Source organism: Monodelphis domestica, chromosome 1 (genome assembly GCF_027887165.1).
Source record: "Monodelphis domestica isolate mMonDom1 chromosome 1, mMonDom1.pri, whole genome shotgun sequence".
Classification (NCBI taxonomy): Eukaryota; Metazoa; Chordata; class Mammalia; order Didelphimorphia; family Didelphidae; genus Monodelphis; species Monodelphis domestica.
In genome coordinates this window covers 613,720,747-613,736,290 of record NC_077227.1, presented here as the reverse complement: position 1 = coordinate 613,736,290, position 15,544 = coordinate 613,720,747, and the positions used below count along the sequence as shown (strand labels likewise).

The 15,544-nt window shown below is 35.8% G+C and overlaps 1 protein-coding gene across 3 annotated transcripts in view; it reads left to right on the top strand.

Moving 5' to 3' along the window:
* Window positions 1-14,964, top strand: part of SEC23B (SEC23 homolog B, COPII coat complex component) — a 37,712-nt gene extending 22,748 nt beyond the window's left edge. For all 3 annotated transcript variants that reach the window (XM_056813850.1, XM_007476644.3, XM_001374098.5), the window contains exons 15-20: window positions 1,029-1,106; window positions 1,611-1,772; window positions 2,181-2,267; window positions 7,632-7,787; window positions 8,575-8,640; window positions 10,834-14,964. In XM_056813850.1, the coding sequence (XP_056669828.1) occupies window positions 1,029-1,106; window positions 1,611-1,772; window positions 2,181-2,267; window positions 7,632-7,787; window positions 8,575-8,640; window positions 10,834-10,923 (639 nt within the window). In that variant the 3' untranslated portion in view covers window positions 10,924-14,964. The remainder of the gene's footprint in view (window positions 1-1,028; window positions 1,107-1,610; window positions 1,773-2,180; window positions 2,268-7,631; window positions 7,788-8,574; window positions 8,641-10,833) is intronic.
* Window positions 14,965-15,544: the final 580 nt, after the last annotated feature.

Below are 15,544 nucleotides of genomic sequence, written 5' to 3'. Positions count from 1 at the left end.
ATAATTTTAGGTATATACAGAAAAATATTTTTAAATGTATAAATTATACTTACTATTATGAAGAAAATCAATTGTATTGAAATACAGTTTTCAAAGTATATTTTTAAAAGTTCATGGATCTGGATTATCATGTGATTTGAAGGATACAAGAAGAATGTAACACTTGGTGAAATTGGGGGAAGAGTATTTCTGGTGTTGAAAATATTGTGGATAAAGAGATAAGAACAGGAAAGTATGGGATGTGTATGGGGTCAGAGAATACAGTTGTTTAAAGTATAGAGTATATGTAGGGACAATAAATAGTGAGTTAAGGCTGGAAGTAGTGGTGCGGCATTAAATTTGAAAAGCATTAAATACCAGCCTAAAGAATTTAAACTTCTATGGTAGGCAGTAGGGAGCCATTGAAAGGATCTCCAACAGAAGAGTGACATGACTGTAAAGGGTGAATATTAAACAGGAGGAAGAAAATATTAGAGGGAGAGAGAGAGGGAGGGAGGCTGGATATGAACTCTACTCTTTCAGTCTCTAGGCCCAGTGCTCTATCCATTGAGCTAAGTGAAGATGTTTTTTCAGGCAAATAAGTTATAAGAATGAGCACATTTCTAAGCAGGCAGAGCACAAAGCTAGAAGAGCAGGAGGTAGAAGATGAAACTTGTGAAATAGAAGCAAGAGGAGCCAGTTCATGGAGATCAGTTAAGGAGTTTTTCCATGAATTGAGATGGTTAATGAGAACATATTTTAGGAGATTAAGAAGATTGAGAACAAAGTAATTCATCAGGTTTATCAAGTATGTTTTTGTTAACTTTAGAGAAAACAGCTTTTTTAAAGTGGTGACACAGCAGCCAGATTACAAGACTCTCACAAAGAAATGTTTATAAAGAAATGGGGAGAATAGGCACATACCTCAGGAACCTGTGTGACATTGAAGAGAAAGTGTCAAGATAAGGGGAGGGGCAGCCCTGTTGTCATTGTGTAGTTATCAGTTATTTGTTGGACTAACTTACATTTCCTTTTTATTACTCCATTAGTGTCAGAAGTTTGGACAGTATAACAAAGAGGACCCAAATTCTTTCAGATTATCAGACTCATTTTCCCTGTATCCTCAGGTAAGGAATGAACATTTTATAAAATTAATGGACTTCATTTCAGGAGTTTATCCAATACCGTTGGGAATTAATTCTATAGAAAGGAAGTCTCTAGGTTACTGAAGCTCTGACCCCTTACCAAAGTGACAATAAAGTTTTGCTTTGTGAAAACTTGCTAAAAGCCCATTTCTGCTTTCTTGAATACAATAAGCTGAATATGGTATTCCAGCCTTCATTATAACTAACTTTTAAAAATACACTAGCTTTTTCTTTCTTTTCCCTCTCTACAGTGATTTCTTTGTCATCTGTAGCAGTTCTAGGTTCCAGTCTGCTGTAGTCTGAGAAATGATGTAACATCCTAATACATAGTGCCACCGCAACACCCTGAAAGCCTTTTTACACAAGCAGTATAGGCTCCATGACCACTAGTTCTATATCTCTGCAGCTCTTCTGCTTGTTTTCAATATTCGAGGAGATAAATGGGGTATTTCTTTATTAAGCTGTCAATTTTCTTTGAATATACAGTTCATGTTCCATCTTCGAAGATCCCCATTTCTTCAAGTGTTTAATAACAGTCCAGATGAATCATCTTATTATCGGCATCATTTTGCCAGACAAGACTTGACCCAGTCTCTCATCATGATCCAGCCTATTCTTTATTCTTACTCTTTCCATGGTCCACCTGAGGTAAGACTTGATGAAATTTATTTTTAGTTTCCTTATCTGATGATTTTTCAGTGAACTTAATTAATTGCAAGGTAAGACATCTTTTAAATCATTTTCACAATAGCAGCAGAGGACAGAGAATACTTGGGAGTAGTGTCTTAGGTTCTTCTTCTTCCTCCATAATGATCAGAGTATTTTTGAATGTACTTAGCATACTAACCTATGATGTTGAAATTTTAAATTATCAAATAGGAAGTAGAAAACATAATACACAAACTTGAGAGAGTACAATGATCTAGCATCTAAGTCAGCATGGTTATCCAGTTCTAGATTCAGAGCCTAGATTGAAGTTGTAATTATGTAATAGAACAATTTCAAAAAGTTTTCTGGTAATTTTTCCATTTTAATTTTTCTCCCACTTTTTCTCAGCCAGTACTTTTGGATAGCAGCAGCATTCTAGCTGATAGAATTCTACTGATGGATACCTTTTTCCAAATTGTCATCTATCTTGGTGAGGTAAGGTGACATAGTCACACTCTTGATTTTTTCTTCGAACATTTCTGAGTCTTCAGACAGTACCTAAATGATGATGATGATAAAATAATTACTTTGATAAGTAATGGATAGAAAACAGTTATCTTCATAATGTGAACAATTTTAAAGGAGTAACATTTTTTCATATCTCGAACTTTGTTGTGCATCAATGGTCATTTTTACTTTATACCTTAAGAATTCTTTTAAAACATGCTAAAATACCTTAATTTAAGATAGGTTCCCCTATACATTCTCATCAAGGAAACCTAGCATATATGTTCTAGGTAGCAAATGTTCTAGATTGTTTTAGCATAACACAACATAATATAAATCTGTGTTTTATAATGACCATAAATATTGCTGAAGAGACTAAAATTTAATTTACTGATATTTATAATTATAAAGAATTACTGTATTGTTTATTTAAATAGTTCTTTGTTTTTGTCACTCTGTTACAAATTTTTCCTTTCAGGAAATATTTCTGGTTATTTGCATTAGAATTTCTCCATATGGTCAGTTATTATTTCCTCCTTTGAGGCTACACATTATATCCAGGAACTCAAAATAACAATGTTGAAGAAATAAACTGAATTAATACTGTGTTTAATAACTAGCTCTATTAGAAACTATTTTTATTCATTTTATAAATAGCTGTTTTGAGGACTGTTGTCCTAGAAAGAGATCCTTCTCTTATCGATCAAGTGTTGCAGTTTGACAGAAGTATGTGACTATTGACCCAAACACATAGAGAAATGCTTTCAATAAACTCTAGGAAAGTTATAGAAATTACTTAGTGTACTTCAATGTTTGTAGTTACAGATCAAGAACAAAGCATCTAGCAAACTAAAAGCAAAAACAAGTCAATTTGTGGTGTTAGATAATAACAATATTGTACAGTTTCAAGAAGTTCCAGAATGAGATGAAGATATTACAAGTAACAAAGACTTAAACACTAATAGTTTTATGACTTAGTTTTGTCCAATCATAAAAATGTTAATATCTTGTCAGATATGTTATAGTGTGGATTCCTTTTATTTATGAGTTGAAGGAAATGGCTGCTAAGATTTTCTCCAATTCAATGATTCTGTGAATTTTTTTTATATTTTATAATGTATACTAGCAGTTGCCTAAAGGCTGTTTGATAAGTAGTAGCTTTGAAAATGTGGAGGCCTAGTAGTTTTTGTTTTCTTATGTATTACTTAGTTTCAGTTACCTGTTAATAGAACTCAATAAAATTGATGAAATCACCATGGGTAAGTGTAGAAAGAGAATATAAGGGGCCAGATAATAGAACCTGGAGTACAGCTACACCTAAGAAATGGAATAAGAATCATTATCTAGTGAAGGTGATGAGGAGTAGCCAGACAGGAGGAGAACCAGGGAAGAACCACATCTTGGGAGCCTAGCTTTTTTGTTTCCTGGTGATATGAGTGGGTAGAGGGTCACGTGGCCATGTGTCAGCAGATGTGTGTCTGTGTTGTGTCTGCCTTAGTGGAAGTGTGTGCGTGTACATGCGTGTATTGTATATGTGAGAGGGCCTCAAAGGGGGCTGCTTCTGAAGATTCTGTAAATATGAATGCCATTTAAATAAAGCAAATATGATAAACCAAGAATAATATTGGAAAATTGGGCAGTTAATGATATTATATACTACAAAGTAGGCAAGAAGGATGTAGCCTGAAAACAGGCTATTGGACTTGGCAGTTAACTCTTAACCTTGGAAAAAACAGTTTCAGTTCCAAGATTTATTTTGGATAGAAAAGCCCCAAGCTTATGACGTCACTTTCTTCTCTGACCCCCAGTAGTCTTTCCTTGAACAAGGCCTACAAAGATCTTATAATACTTTACATTTTCATCACTTTTTCAGGAATCATGGCCTGTTCCTTAGCTTAGATCCTTAGAAAAGATCCTTTTCTCTGTGATCTACAAAGGTTCTTTCCTTATTCAGGCTGTCTGTGATGACCTGGAAGTTATGTCCTTCATCCTCCTAGATATTTCCTTAGCTTCAGCCTCACCCTTGACATGTGTCTTCTGAAGAAAATCTACAAATGTTTATCCTTTACCAAATATTGAGCTATGCATTTAACAGTATAAGCCAGAAATGAACAGATCCTATTTTCAAGGAGTTTGCATTCTACTGGAAGGATGCAATATGTTTATAGAAGTAAATACAAGATATATACAAAATCAAAAGTAACTTGTAGAGAGGGGGAAGGGGACCATTGACAATGAGGAACATCAAGAAAGGTCTCTTGAAGGAAGTAGCACATGAATTTGGAAGAAATGTGTGGGTTCCAAGATGGGTCGGTAATGTGACAAGGAAATCACTTTAAAAGACTGATATATATTAATTTAAGGTCGCCAAGGAATTCAGCTATGTAATTCTTAAATGAAAACTCAAATCAGCAGCCAACCTTTTATGGAGTTTTTAATTACAAACAGGAGGAAGAAAGGTATTTTGAGAGAGAGAGAGAGGGAGAGGGAGAGGGGAGGGGGAGGGGGAGGGGAGGAGAGGAGAGAGAAGGAAATAGGGCTTAAATACCCCCTCTCTGTTTAGGCTGGGCCAAAAGGCCCAAGCCCTTAGATAGCTGAGGCAAAGAAAAGAGATCAGTCCCTATCACTCACGTGACCAAAATGGAGAAACAGTCTCAGGGGCCTCCACCTCCAGCCTCCTTCAGAGCAAGCCTTCTCAGAGCAAAACTTCTCGCCTCCTCCAGTCCTCAGACCCCGCTATCTTTAAGGACACCTAAGTTCCCTCCCTTCAGTTCTCACATCTACCAATCACTGTCCATGTCTTCCCTGTGCCAATGGTGGCTCTAGCTTAACCCAGGACCGCCAGAGGTCTGCCTCTTTGCACATGTCTGTTGAAGGTCATATTCTCAAATAATTAAATCTTGATCCTTGCTGCAGCCCTTCCTAAATCCTTTTACTCTGAGTAGGGTAGAGATTGTAGTTTCAAAACCTGGTTCTGTCATTCCAAGTATCTCTATTGTATCAATTCTAAAATCAGTCATGACTCAAAGAACTTCCTGTTCTATGCTTAAGCATAGGTCAAAGCCCTTTCCATTGTTTAGCAAAAGGTTTCTGTCCTAAAGTAGTCTTAGGTAGGGAGGAGAAAGATCCTTCCATTCCAAGGGGGTTCACATTCCAATAGAGTTCTTACTATCAGTAGGAAATTTTTTCCAAGTATGAAATTTCCCAATGGTGAAATTTCCAACATTCATAAGTCTAAGAAATTTTAAGGTTTGCAGTAAGAAGGGACACATTCCAGGAGTATTGTGAATGTTAAAAACTGTAAAGGGTTTTGTCCAAACTGTAAAGATAATTTCAGTGTTTTGACTTACATCTAAAATAAGTGGTCTCCATGGGAAATTCCCAAATAGGAAAAATATCCAAAAATGTCAGCTGGGGATTTATGGAGATTTAAATTAATATAAATGAAAGAATTATGGGAAGGGGGAGGGAGGGGGAGAGAGAGAGACAGAGAGAGAGAGAAAGAGAAGTGAGTCAGCTCCAGTCCTCACTGAGTTCACCATCCAAATCAATCCCGAACTGACTTCCAATCCAAACTGAATTACCTGAACTGATTTCTCCTTTTAGAGAAATTTTCTTTTATGTTACCTCCCCTAAATTTTCACATTTACTAATCACAGTAGATGATTTTTCCTAGGACTGCCCATTCTTAGTTCTCTTCTTTTGTTCTCATCTTCTCTGGTTAGATTAAATCCTCTGAGTACTTCACACCTCTTTTGTTAAGCTTGCCTTTTGTAAGTTGCTTGACCTTTTAGTGATTAATTTAACCTTTATAGGTACTTAGCACCTTTTTGTATTTCTTCTAAAAATAAACCACATAGCTTAAGGTTTTAGCTTTACTATAAGATATGAGTTAGGGACTTTTCATTGTTTAATCAGGAGTTTGCAATTTTATCTTCCCCATAGGCACTGTCTGATTAGGGTGGAGTAATTTTAAAAGTTCTCAATACATTCCTGATCAAGTACCTCCATTGTTAAAAATGGGGAATAGCTTAATCAAATCTTCTAAAGTAGAGTCTGAGTAGTTTTAAGATTCACATTATAGAACAGTTGATGGAGAGGCATAGAAACAGAATCTAGTCTGTGAGGAAAGCATGCAGGCCAGTTTGTCATGTGAATAGCAAAGTGAGAAATGAGTTGCTGCTAAACCTCAACAGAATGGAATTATGCACCAAATTTAGTTTAATTACACAAGATAAGAAGATAGAATCCCCAGTAAGGTAGTAGTGAATAAGGTACTTTCACCCACTTAAAAGTATTAGCTAAGGTTTCTGATGGATTTAAAATAGCAGCAATCCGTTAATAATAGTTAGCACTTAATTGGTCCTTTAAGGTTTGCAAAGAACTTTATATTATTTCTTGGTCCTTTTAACATTTGCATGTATCTACTGTATTAATAAATTAATAAAGAAGGGATAGACATAATGGATTACGCTGGAAAAAAGAAGGAATACTTAAAGATGATGCTAAATTTTAATCCAAAGGAGTGGGAAACTCTTCAGTGATGAGAATAAAGTCAGGAAAGAGAAGTGATCATAAGGGAGTGGGGAGGAAAATGATGAATTTTCTTTTAGATTTGTTTATAACATGTTATCAGTGGTACAGAGTTACAAATTCTAGGGATTGTGAAGTGCTGTACTGACTTATAACTTAGTATTTTACCTTAGTGAATTTTAAAAAGTTATATGTGATTATAATATCAGAATCTTTTTTAAACCCTTACCTTCTGCCTTAGAATCAATACTTTGGATTGGTTCCAAAACAAAAGGGTGGTAAGGGCTTGGTAATGGGGGTTAAGTCCAGAGTCACACAGCTAGGAAGTGTCTGAAGTCAGATTTGAACCTAGGACCTCCTCTCTCTAGGTCTGGCTCTCAGTCTACTGAGCCAACTAGCTACCTCCTAATGTCAGAATCTTTGAGGGAAAAATTGTTCCATGATTTAAATAGTCATCCATCAACTCATTTGTCATGTGAGATGCTTTGAAAATAATCTATTTTGTTTTTTTGTCACCTTAAAGCTTTACTTCCCCATCACATAACATTGTTATTTGGAATAAATCCTTATTTATTTCATTTTTGTTGTTGTAATCAGATTAATTTTTGAGAAAAATCACATTTTAATTAATTTATTTAGAATATTTTTCCATGGTTACATGATTCCTGTTCTTTCCCTCCTCTTTTTCCTTTTCCTCTCCCCACTCCCCCCCCCCCCCCCCCGAGCTGACAAGCAATTCCACTGTGTCATATGTGTATTAGAAAATAAAATTTTAAAAGATAATAAAGTTTCACCATACATTTTTTTCTTTTGGTTTAGACTATAGCCCAATGGCGTAAAGCTGGCTATCAAGATATGCCTGAGTATGAAAATTTCAAGCATCTTCTCCAAGCTCCATTAGATGATGCTCAGGACATCCTGCAAACTCGATTCCCAATGCCAAGATACATCAATACTGAACATGGAGGTAGTCAGGTAAGTTCAGAGAAACTCATCACCAGATTATTATAGCCACAACAGCTCTTGAAGACCAAATTTCCTAAGATAAAGTCTTAAAGTAAATGTCAGTAAGGAGAATACTGATAAAATGAAGATCTTTGAAATAAACTTACCAAATAAATTTTTTAAAGTTACAGCTTTGATGCTATAAATGAAAAAAGTCGAATAGAGAAATTCTTTGTAAAACAAAATATTCTTTGTTACTAGAGCCCAAATGGAAGAAAAAAGAATTGAATAAAAATTTCAGCATTAGAGTCTTACCCATGACATTTCCTGGATGTTTTACCTTGGTTAAGTCACTTCACATTTCATAAGCCTCACTTTTTTCATAAATAAATTGGGAGCAATAGTTATATTAACTAAGTGATAGGGATGTTGTAAAGCTGAAATGAAAAGGGCTTTTTAGACCATATACAATAGTAAGTTATTATAATAATGCTGTTATTAATAATTAAGGAAACAAGTTTTTTATCAGGGAGAAATTGCAACTATAAAAACAGTGAGGTACATGATGGTTAACTTAATGAAACACTACTTATAGAGTTAAAGGATCTTAAATTTTCTTTACTAGTTGCACAGCCTTAGAAAAGTAACTCCTCAGTTTTCCTCACATAAAATGAAAATAGTAACACTTGGTATAATAATATCTCATAGTTGTGATGAAGAAAGTACTTTGTAAACAAATAAAAGTTGCAATTCTTTCTATACTTTAATAAAAAATAGGATTTATAGTCATTAAATAATGTGCTTTTATATTTTTAAGGCTCGGTTCCTCTTGTCCAAAGTGAATCCATCTCAGACACACAATAATTTGTATGCTTGGGGACAGGTAAGGAACTGAATTTCCAATATTACAGCAAGAGACTAGGCCTCTCTGCTATTTCCACCATCACCACCATTGCTTTCTCCAAACACCACCAAAAATGAATGTTCTCTCCCATTAATTGCGTAACATATTATATTACTTTGGCCAAGTCATTTAACCTCTATGGATCCATTTTCTCATTTGTTCAGTGGAAGTGATACCATCTGTTTGTACTGTTTTCCTCACCTAATTGTTGAGGATGGCTGTTTAGGCATAACCCTGATTATAATGTTGCTTGAGCTAACATTTTCATGTTAACATCGTTATTGGTTTATCATCTCTACTATAACACTTAGTAATGTTTTTACTAAAACAATTTAGAATGATTGGTGGATTGTACCTTAAGTGACAGGGAGAGTGAGAGAGAAGGTGTTTGTGTGTATGTTAATTTGGGATTAATCTGCATAGTATAGCTATGGGAATTAGTTGAATTGCTTCAGAAGAAAGAATTAAAATGACTAAGAACAAATAAGAGAATGAGTCAAAAGAAGAGAGATTATCCAGTATGGGGTAGGGAGATAGGAGATAGTAATGTAAAAAGGTGTAGAGAAATGAAAGAGGCTGGAGATCGAAAAAAATGAGTGCCATTAACTATTGAGAAAGAAGTTATAGTATGGCAAAACTAACCACATCTGCAAGAGGTTGAGAAAAGAATTAATTCATGAGGAAGTAGAGATATTAGATGTAGACAACTTTTTCAGAAAGTTTATCAGGAAAAAGGAAAGAGTAAGATGGCATACAAGGATACAGGGATTTGAATGATCTGAGTGGGTGTGTTGGGTAAATGGGGAAAAGCCAGTAGACAAGGAGAGTAAAGATTTATATAGTAAGGTGGGGTTGAATGATGATATGTTAGCTCGAATAGGATCCTTAAGGGAAGCAGAAAGGACAGAAATTAAGTGTAAGGAGAAGGGTAGCTATTTCTGAAATAATATATAATTGAAAGGAGGCAACAGGTGGTGATGCTGAGAAGTTCTGAAGAAGCAAGAAGAGTTCATGTTGGTTGTCACATCGTTATCATGTCTCTGCTCAGAAATTTCCAGGAGCTCCCTATTGCCTAAACATAAAATTCAGATTTTTTTTTTTTCTGGCCCTCAGAGGCCTTCACGCTTTAGCAACATTTGTGTCTTTTTATCTTAATATTACACTGCTCTCCTCTACGTAACCCTTTATTCAGAGTACATCCTGTATTCTGTATTCAAGTACATCCTATGCTTTTCATTTATCTTTACTTGAGCTGTTCTAAAAGACTAGATTTTTTATCTTTCTCCTCTTTGCTGGCTGAATGCCTATGTGTCTTATAAAAAAGTCCAGAATTGATGCTACCTCTTAATATTGATTTCTCACCCATTAGTTATAGCAGGGCATTTAAGGTCCTCTGCAATTTGGCTACAATCTTCCTTTTCATACACATCCTCCTTCACATAACTTATAGTGTTTCCAAATAGGGATACTTAATTCTTCCCCAATTCTCTCATGTTAAGAATAAAAATTGTTATAAGTAATGTTTATATAGGTCTTTGAAGTTTATAAAGTCCTTTGGCTTCCATTCCTTTGCTCATACTGCTGCTTCTGCCTAAAATGTCCTTCCCCTATAAGTTTTACTTCTCTAATTCATGCCATTTTTTTTTAAGGCCAATTCAAATGCTAGTTTCATAAAACCTACTCTGAACTTCCCATCAGGAATTAGTCTTTTCTTCCCTGGATTCTTCCTAATGCTTTGTATCACACTTACTGTCCTTTAATTTCTTTTCATTATTAAAATTATCTGTGCATTCATCTTATTCTTCCATTAGACAATACTTTTGATATTGAGTCATTTTTTAGCCATGTCTGATTCTTTGTGATCCTATTTGGGATTTTCTTACAAGGATACCGGAGTGGTTTGCCATTTCCTTCTTCAGCTCATTCTAATTTTTATTGTCCAAAGAACTTCACCTTGTTTCCTGTATGTAGTGGGAACTCATTTGTTACATGAATATAAAAAAAAAAAACACTGATTTCTTAGATCACTTCTCTGTAATTATGACCTTATTTATTTTTGGGCCTTTTTGTTCTTTGCTTCTGTATTTCACTATTGTGAACTGTCATTCTTAGTTGTATGTATCTGTTAACTTTTAAAGAGTGCCTCAGATATCTTTATTTTTCTGTTTTCAGGAATCTGGAGCCCCAATATTAACAGATGATGTTAGCCTGCAGGTTTTCATGGATCATTTGAAGAAATTGGCAGTGTCAAGTGCCTCCTAAATTGAGAAAGTCAAAACGTTCAGGAAGGAGACAGTAACCAGACTATGTTCATAGCTATTGGAAATATTTACTATATTCCTCTTACTTTACTGTGAGATTTTAAGATGTCATCATGTACTACATACATTCAAAAGAAGGTTTTTTTACATAGTCTTTTTGATTTTTAATTTATTTGTACTCTTAACTTTACCTATTTTTTTCATGACTAAAATGTAGTCCACTGATGTTTTGGAACTTCTCGATCTTTTAACAGCTTTCTTTATCCTAATATGGTCATCTGTATAAACTATGGGAAACCTTTGGCAACTCCCTCAGATGAAGGCATAATGGTCATGAAGAAAATAAACTGGATGGGGAGAGTAGCTAAAAACTTATTTTAGCTAAAAAGATGTTATGGAAAACCTGAGTTCTGTAGTTTTATTCAAAGAATTTAGCCATGTTTTGCTTCCTGAAGACACAATACAGTGTGATGTTTAAAGAGCTAGCCCTGGAACCAGGAAAAAGTGGGATCAAATCTCAGTTCTGAAACTTTCGGCTTGTGTGCCTTGGCTAAAACACTTACTGCCCTGAGCAGCAACTCTCTAAGATTATAAATTGCAGAGAAGGTACCAGCCTTCATTGCTAGGAGAGTTTTTTTCATTCAAGAGTTCCTTATACCATTGGGGTCACACTCAGAAAGGGATCCCTGCAGGCAGCAAACTGCAGGGTGCCAGTTTGACACTTCTGCCCTACAATCAATGAAATCTCAGTTCCAGTCTCTTATCTCTACCCTTTCCTTCCTGAACCTAATCTTAATTTATCCTCTAAATCATAACAGAGGAGAGGCATGCCAGTAGTACCACATTAGAGTAAAGTGACTGGAGGGTACTGGATCCACTCTGTCCCCTAAGCCATCATGACAGTGCCAACCAAAGACAATCTGAAAGTGCAAACTGAACACATCTCTAAATCCACAAGCATTTATTAAGGGGTGTATTATTGGTACATATTATTATGTGCCAGGCACTCAGCAAAGAACTAAGAAAGGGTTCCCTGGCCCCCCCAAAAGCTCCACATTCCCTACTCTCAAATCATAATCTAATGGAGGTGACAGCATAGTAAACAAGAATAAATTAGAGATAATCGCCTGAGAAAGTACTAAAGAAGAAAAGAAGCATTTATTAAAGTCATGTGTGCCAGGCACCAGGCCTTTTATGATTAATATCTCATTTCATTCTCAAAACAACCTTGGGAAGAAGGTGTTATTATCTGCATTTTACAGATGAGGAAACAGCAAGGCAGAGCCTGAATGATTTACTGAAGGTCACACAGCAAATGTCTGAGACTGAATTTAATCTAGGCTTCCTGACTCTAGGCCCAGAGTTCTGTGCACTATGGCATCCTCTGGCTTCCTCTAGACCCTAATATGGAGGACCAGGATGGGCTTCTGGCATAAGGTGGGACATGAAGGAAGCCAAGAAGAAGTGTTTAGGCTCAGGGAATAGCCAGGGGAAATTGCCCAGAATCAGGAGATAGAGTGTCTTGGGCAAGGTACAGACATAAGGCCAGTGCCATTGAGTGGTGGTAGAGGGGAGGTAAGACTAAATAGACATCTCTAATAGTCCCAGTGCAGTGAGCATGGTAGTCATGGTCATGTGCCATCAGATGAAAGTATATTTCATTTTTTTATATCAATTGCCAGATACTTGGTAAATAGTAATAATGCCATTAGAACTTTAAGCTTTCTCTTAGTAATAAAAAACCTTCCTCGATTTGGTCCTTAAGGAATGATCTGCCTTGTGGCTCTTGTCAGTAAGACTTCTCCAGGAAGAGATTCTTTGTTCCACACCTAATTATTCATGCAGGGTCTGCTTGTCCAATAACTGCCAAGTTCCATGGCCAAAAACCCCCTTTTACTCGCCTTCAAAGGTGACTGGGTAGAGGAAGGCATAGAGAAGACAAAGTTAAGCTGATAGTAAACTTGCCCATCCACATTTGAGATTTTTTATATTATGTGCCCAGCAAGCCTGAAAAGAAAATACATTTTCTTCCACTCTTTGCTCAGGTTTCTACCAGGCTCTGAATGTCCTCTGGTGACTGAAAGCTTCTAACTTCCCCTATCCCCTTCCTACCAGAGGTGTCCTAGATAGAGCCTTGCTTAACAGATAGGGCCAACTACTACCCTCTCTCCAGTGGTTATTGGTTAAGAACATGGGTACTCAACAATTGGTTGTGCAATCAACAATTACAGTCCATCTGCACAGACCCTAGGATTTCCATTTGCCCTGCAAAACATTTCCTATGGTTTACTTACTTAGTGAGCTCCTTGAGAGCAGGAATGATTTTACTTTCCTATTTGTAACTCTAGGACTTAGCACAGTGCTTGACAAAGCAATAAATGCTTTAGTTAAATACTTAATGAATGCTTTCCATTTCATAAAGGCAACGGTTTTAATCTCAACATTTTCCCCTTAATCTATAGTATAGAGCAGCAATGTCAGACACAGGCTTAGGTATACCACCCTTGTGTGCCAGAAATAAGATTAAAATGTAATTGGAAAAAATTAATGAAGCAAATACAATTGAACATTGATGTTACTGTGTGGTTTTCTAAAGTCAGTATCCATTGCAATCCTTATCCTTAAACCATATGGCATAGTGGTCCCATTTCTATTTAAAACAACTACTTTGGAGTACTGTTTGGAGACAGAAAATGGGTTTGAATTCCAGCTCTGCCTTTTATTAATCTTTCTATGCTTTAGTTTTATCTTTCAATTCATGATGTTTGCACTATGTATCTCAGAGTCAAATGCTAGCTATTTGTTTTAACTAATCACAAATGAGAAACCTGGGAACATTTGTTATAAACTGATTTAAAGAGAACAATTCATACAATAACAGTATTGTAAAGGCAACTTAATTATTAATCAGTGCGGTGACCAACCATAAATCCAGAACACTCATGATGAAACATACTTCTCTCCTCTTGACAGGTGACTGATAGAATACTTTTGATAGGAGACTTTTTCATGTGGCCACTGTGGAAATGTGCTTTGTTTAGCTATGCATATTTATAATGAAGGTTACTGCCTTCTCTCTTTTTTTAATGGTGGGATGGGAGGCAGAAGCAAGAGGAAACAGATTTTCTTGATGGGAAAATTTTTTTTTTAGTGATGAAAAAATCAACACTGCTTGCCAAGCACTGTGCTATGTAATGGCAATATAAAGACCAAAATAGTCCCTCTCTTAAGAAGCTTATATTTTGTAATGGAGGAGAGAGACAATTGAATTGCTCTGGCTCTGATGGAAGAAATTTGGATACTAAGAATTATATTTATAATTTTTTATAATTTATAATTGAGGAAATTATAATATAAATTATAATTGAGGAAATGTAAATGATTTACCCAAGGACACACACATAGTAAACAGCAAAGCTAGGCACAGAGCACTTTTTTACTCCCTTCCAATTCTCTTTCCAGAACTTGTTTGTATCCCATTATAAAGCCTAACTTTTATTAAGGTGGTGAAAACATAGTGACCTGCTACTGTCTCCACCTAGCTTAGCTACCCAAAGCCATGGCTAATCCCATTATATTCCTTGCTAATTTGGCCTGGAGGGGGAGGATTTGGATATAAGAGATCCTGCCTTCACAGAATCATTCCTGGGTTCATGTACAAGGCTGTTTATGGAGAGAAATTTACTGTTGAGAATTTTTCTGGTACTAGTATCATGTCCAATGGTGTCTCATCTGCAGTTCATGGCCTTGGGTCAAATGAAAAAAGGCACGAACATTTTGGAAGCCATGAAGTGCTTCCATTCCTATGTTGGCGAAACCAGCAGGAAAATCACCATTGCCAACTGTGGACAACACTCCTAAGTTTGTTTTGTCTTAACCACTAAACCATTCCTCTGTAGCTGAGTAGAACACCTTCCCCTATTCCCATTCTACTCTTCTACCTTGTAATCATTGTGCTTCCATTTTTCTTTCCATGAGTCTGGCTAGACCACAGAATGAAGTTTATGATTAAAAAATAAAAACTGAACTGACAGGAAAAAAATAACTTTTGTTGTCAATCTTTTATTCATTCAAAAATATGAAGTTAACCTTCCCTGATAAGGTAGAGCCACCTTAACTAAAGTGATAATCATAATCTTTAGAATTAGGAGATCCTGGGATCTCTGTACTATTTCAAGAAGATACATATTTTAGTAACTTTCAATATAATTGGTTTCCCTTCTAATCTTATGTATTTTATACATTTAAACATGTGAAGGGGGGAATCTCCAGGCTTCACATAGGCAATCTTGATACAAAAAAGGTTAACCCCTATTTTAGAAGCACTCATAAGATTTGCTTAAGGCAACAGTTATTAAACACAAATATCTCAATGACAGAGAATTTGGAGAGGTGGAAAAATAGCTGCCTATTAATTAGTCACTGTTATCTGGGCAATTCACTTCACCTTTAGGATCCCAAGCAACGGAAGACAAAATTTTCCAACAAGTACTGTTCTGTATTGGCAGAGGGAAAGTGGGACTGGCTGTAAGGTGCAGGAAGTAGAGAAAAGGGAATAGTAGGTTACGAACAGTCTTGAACAACAGGGGCTTTTATATTTGATATTGTTGGAGATATTAAAA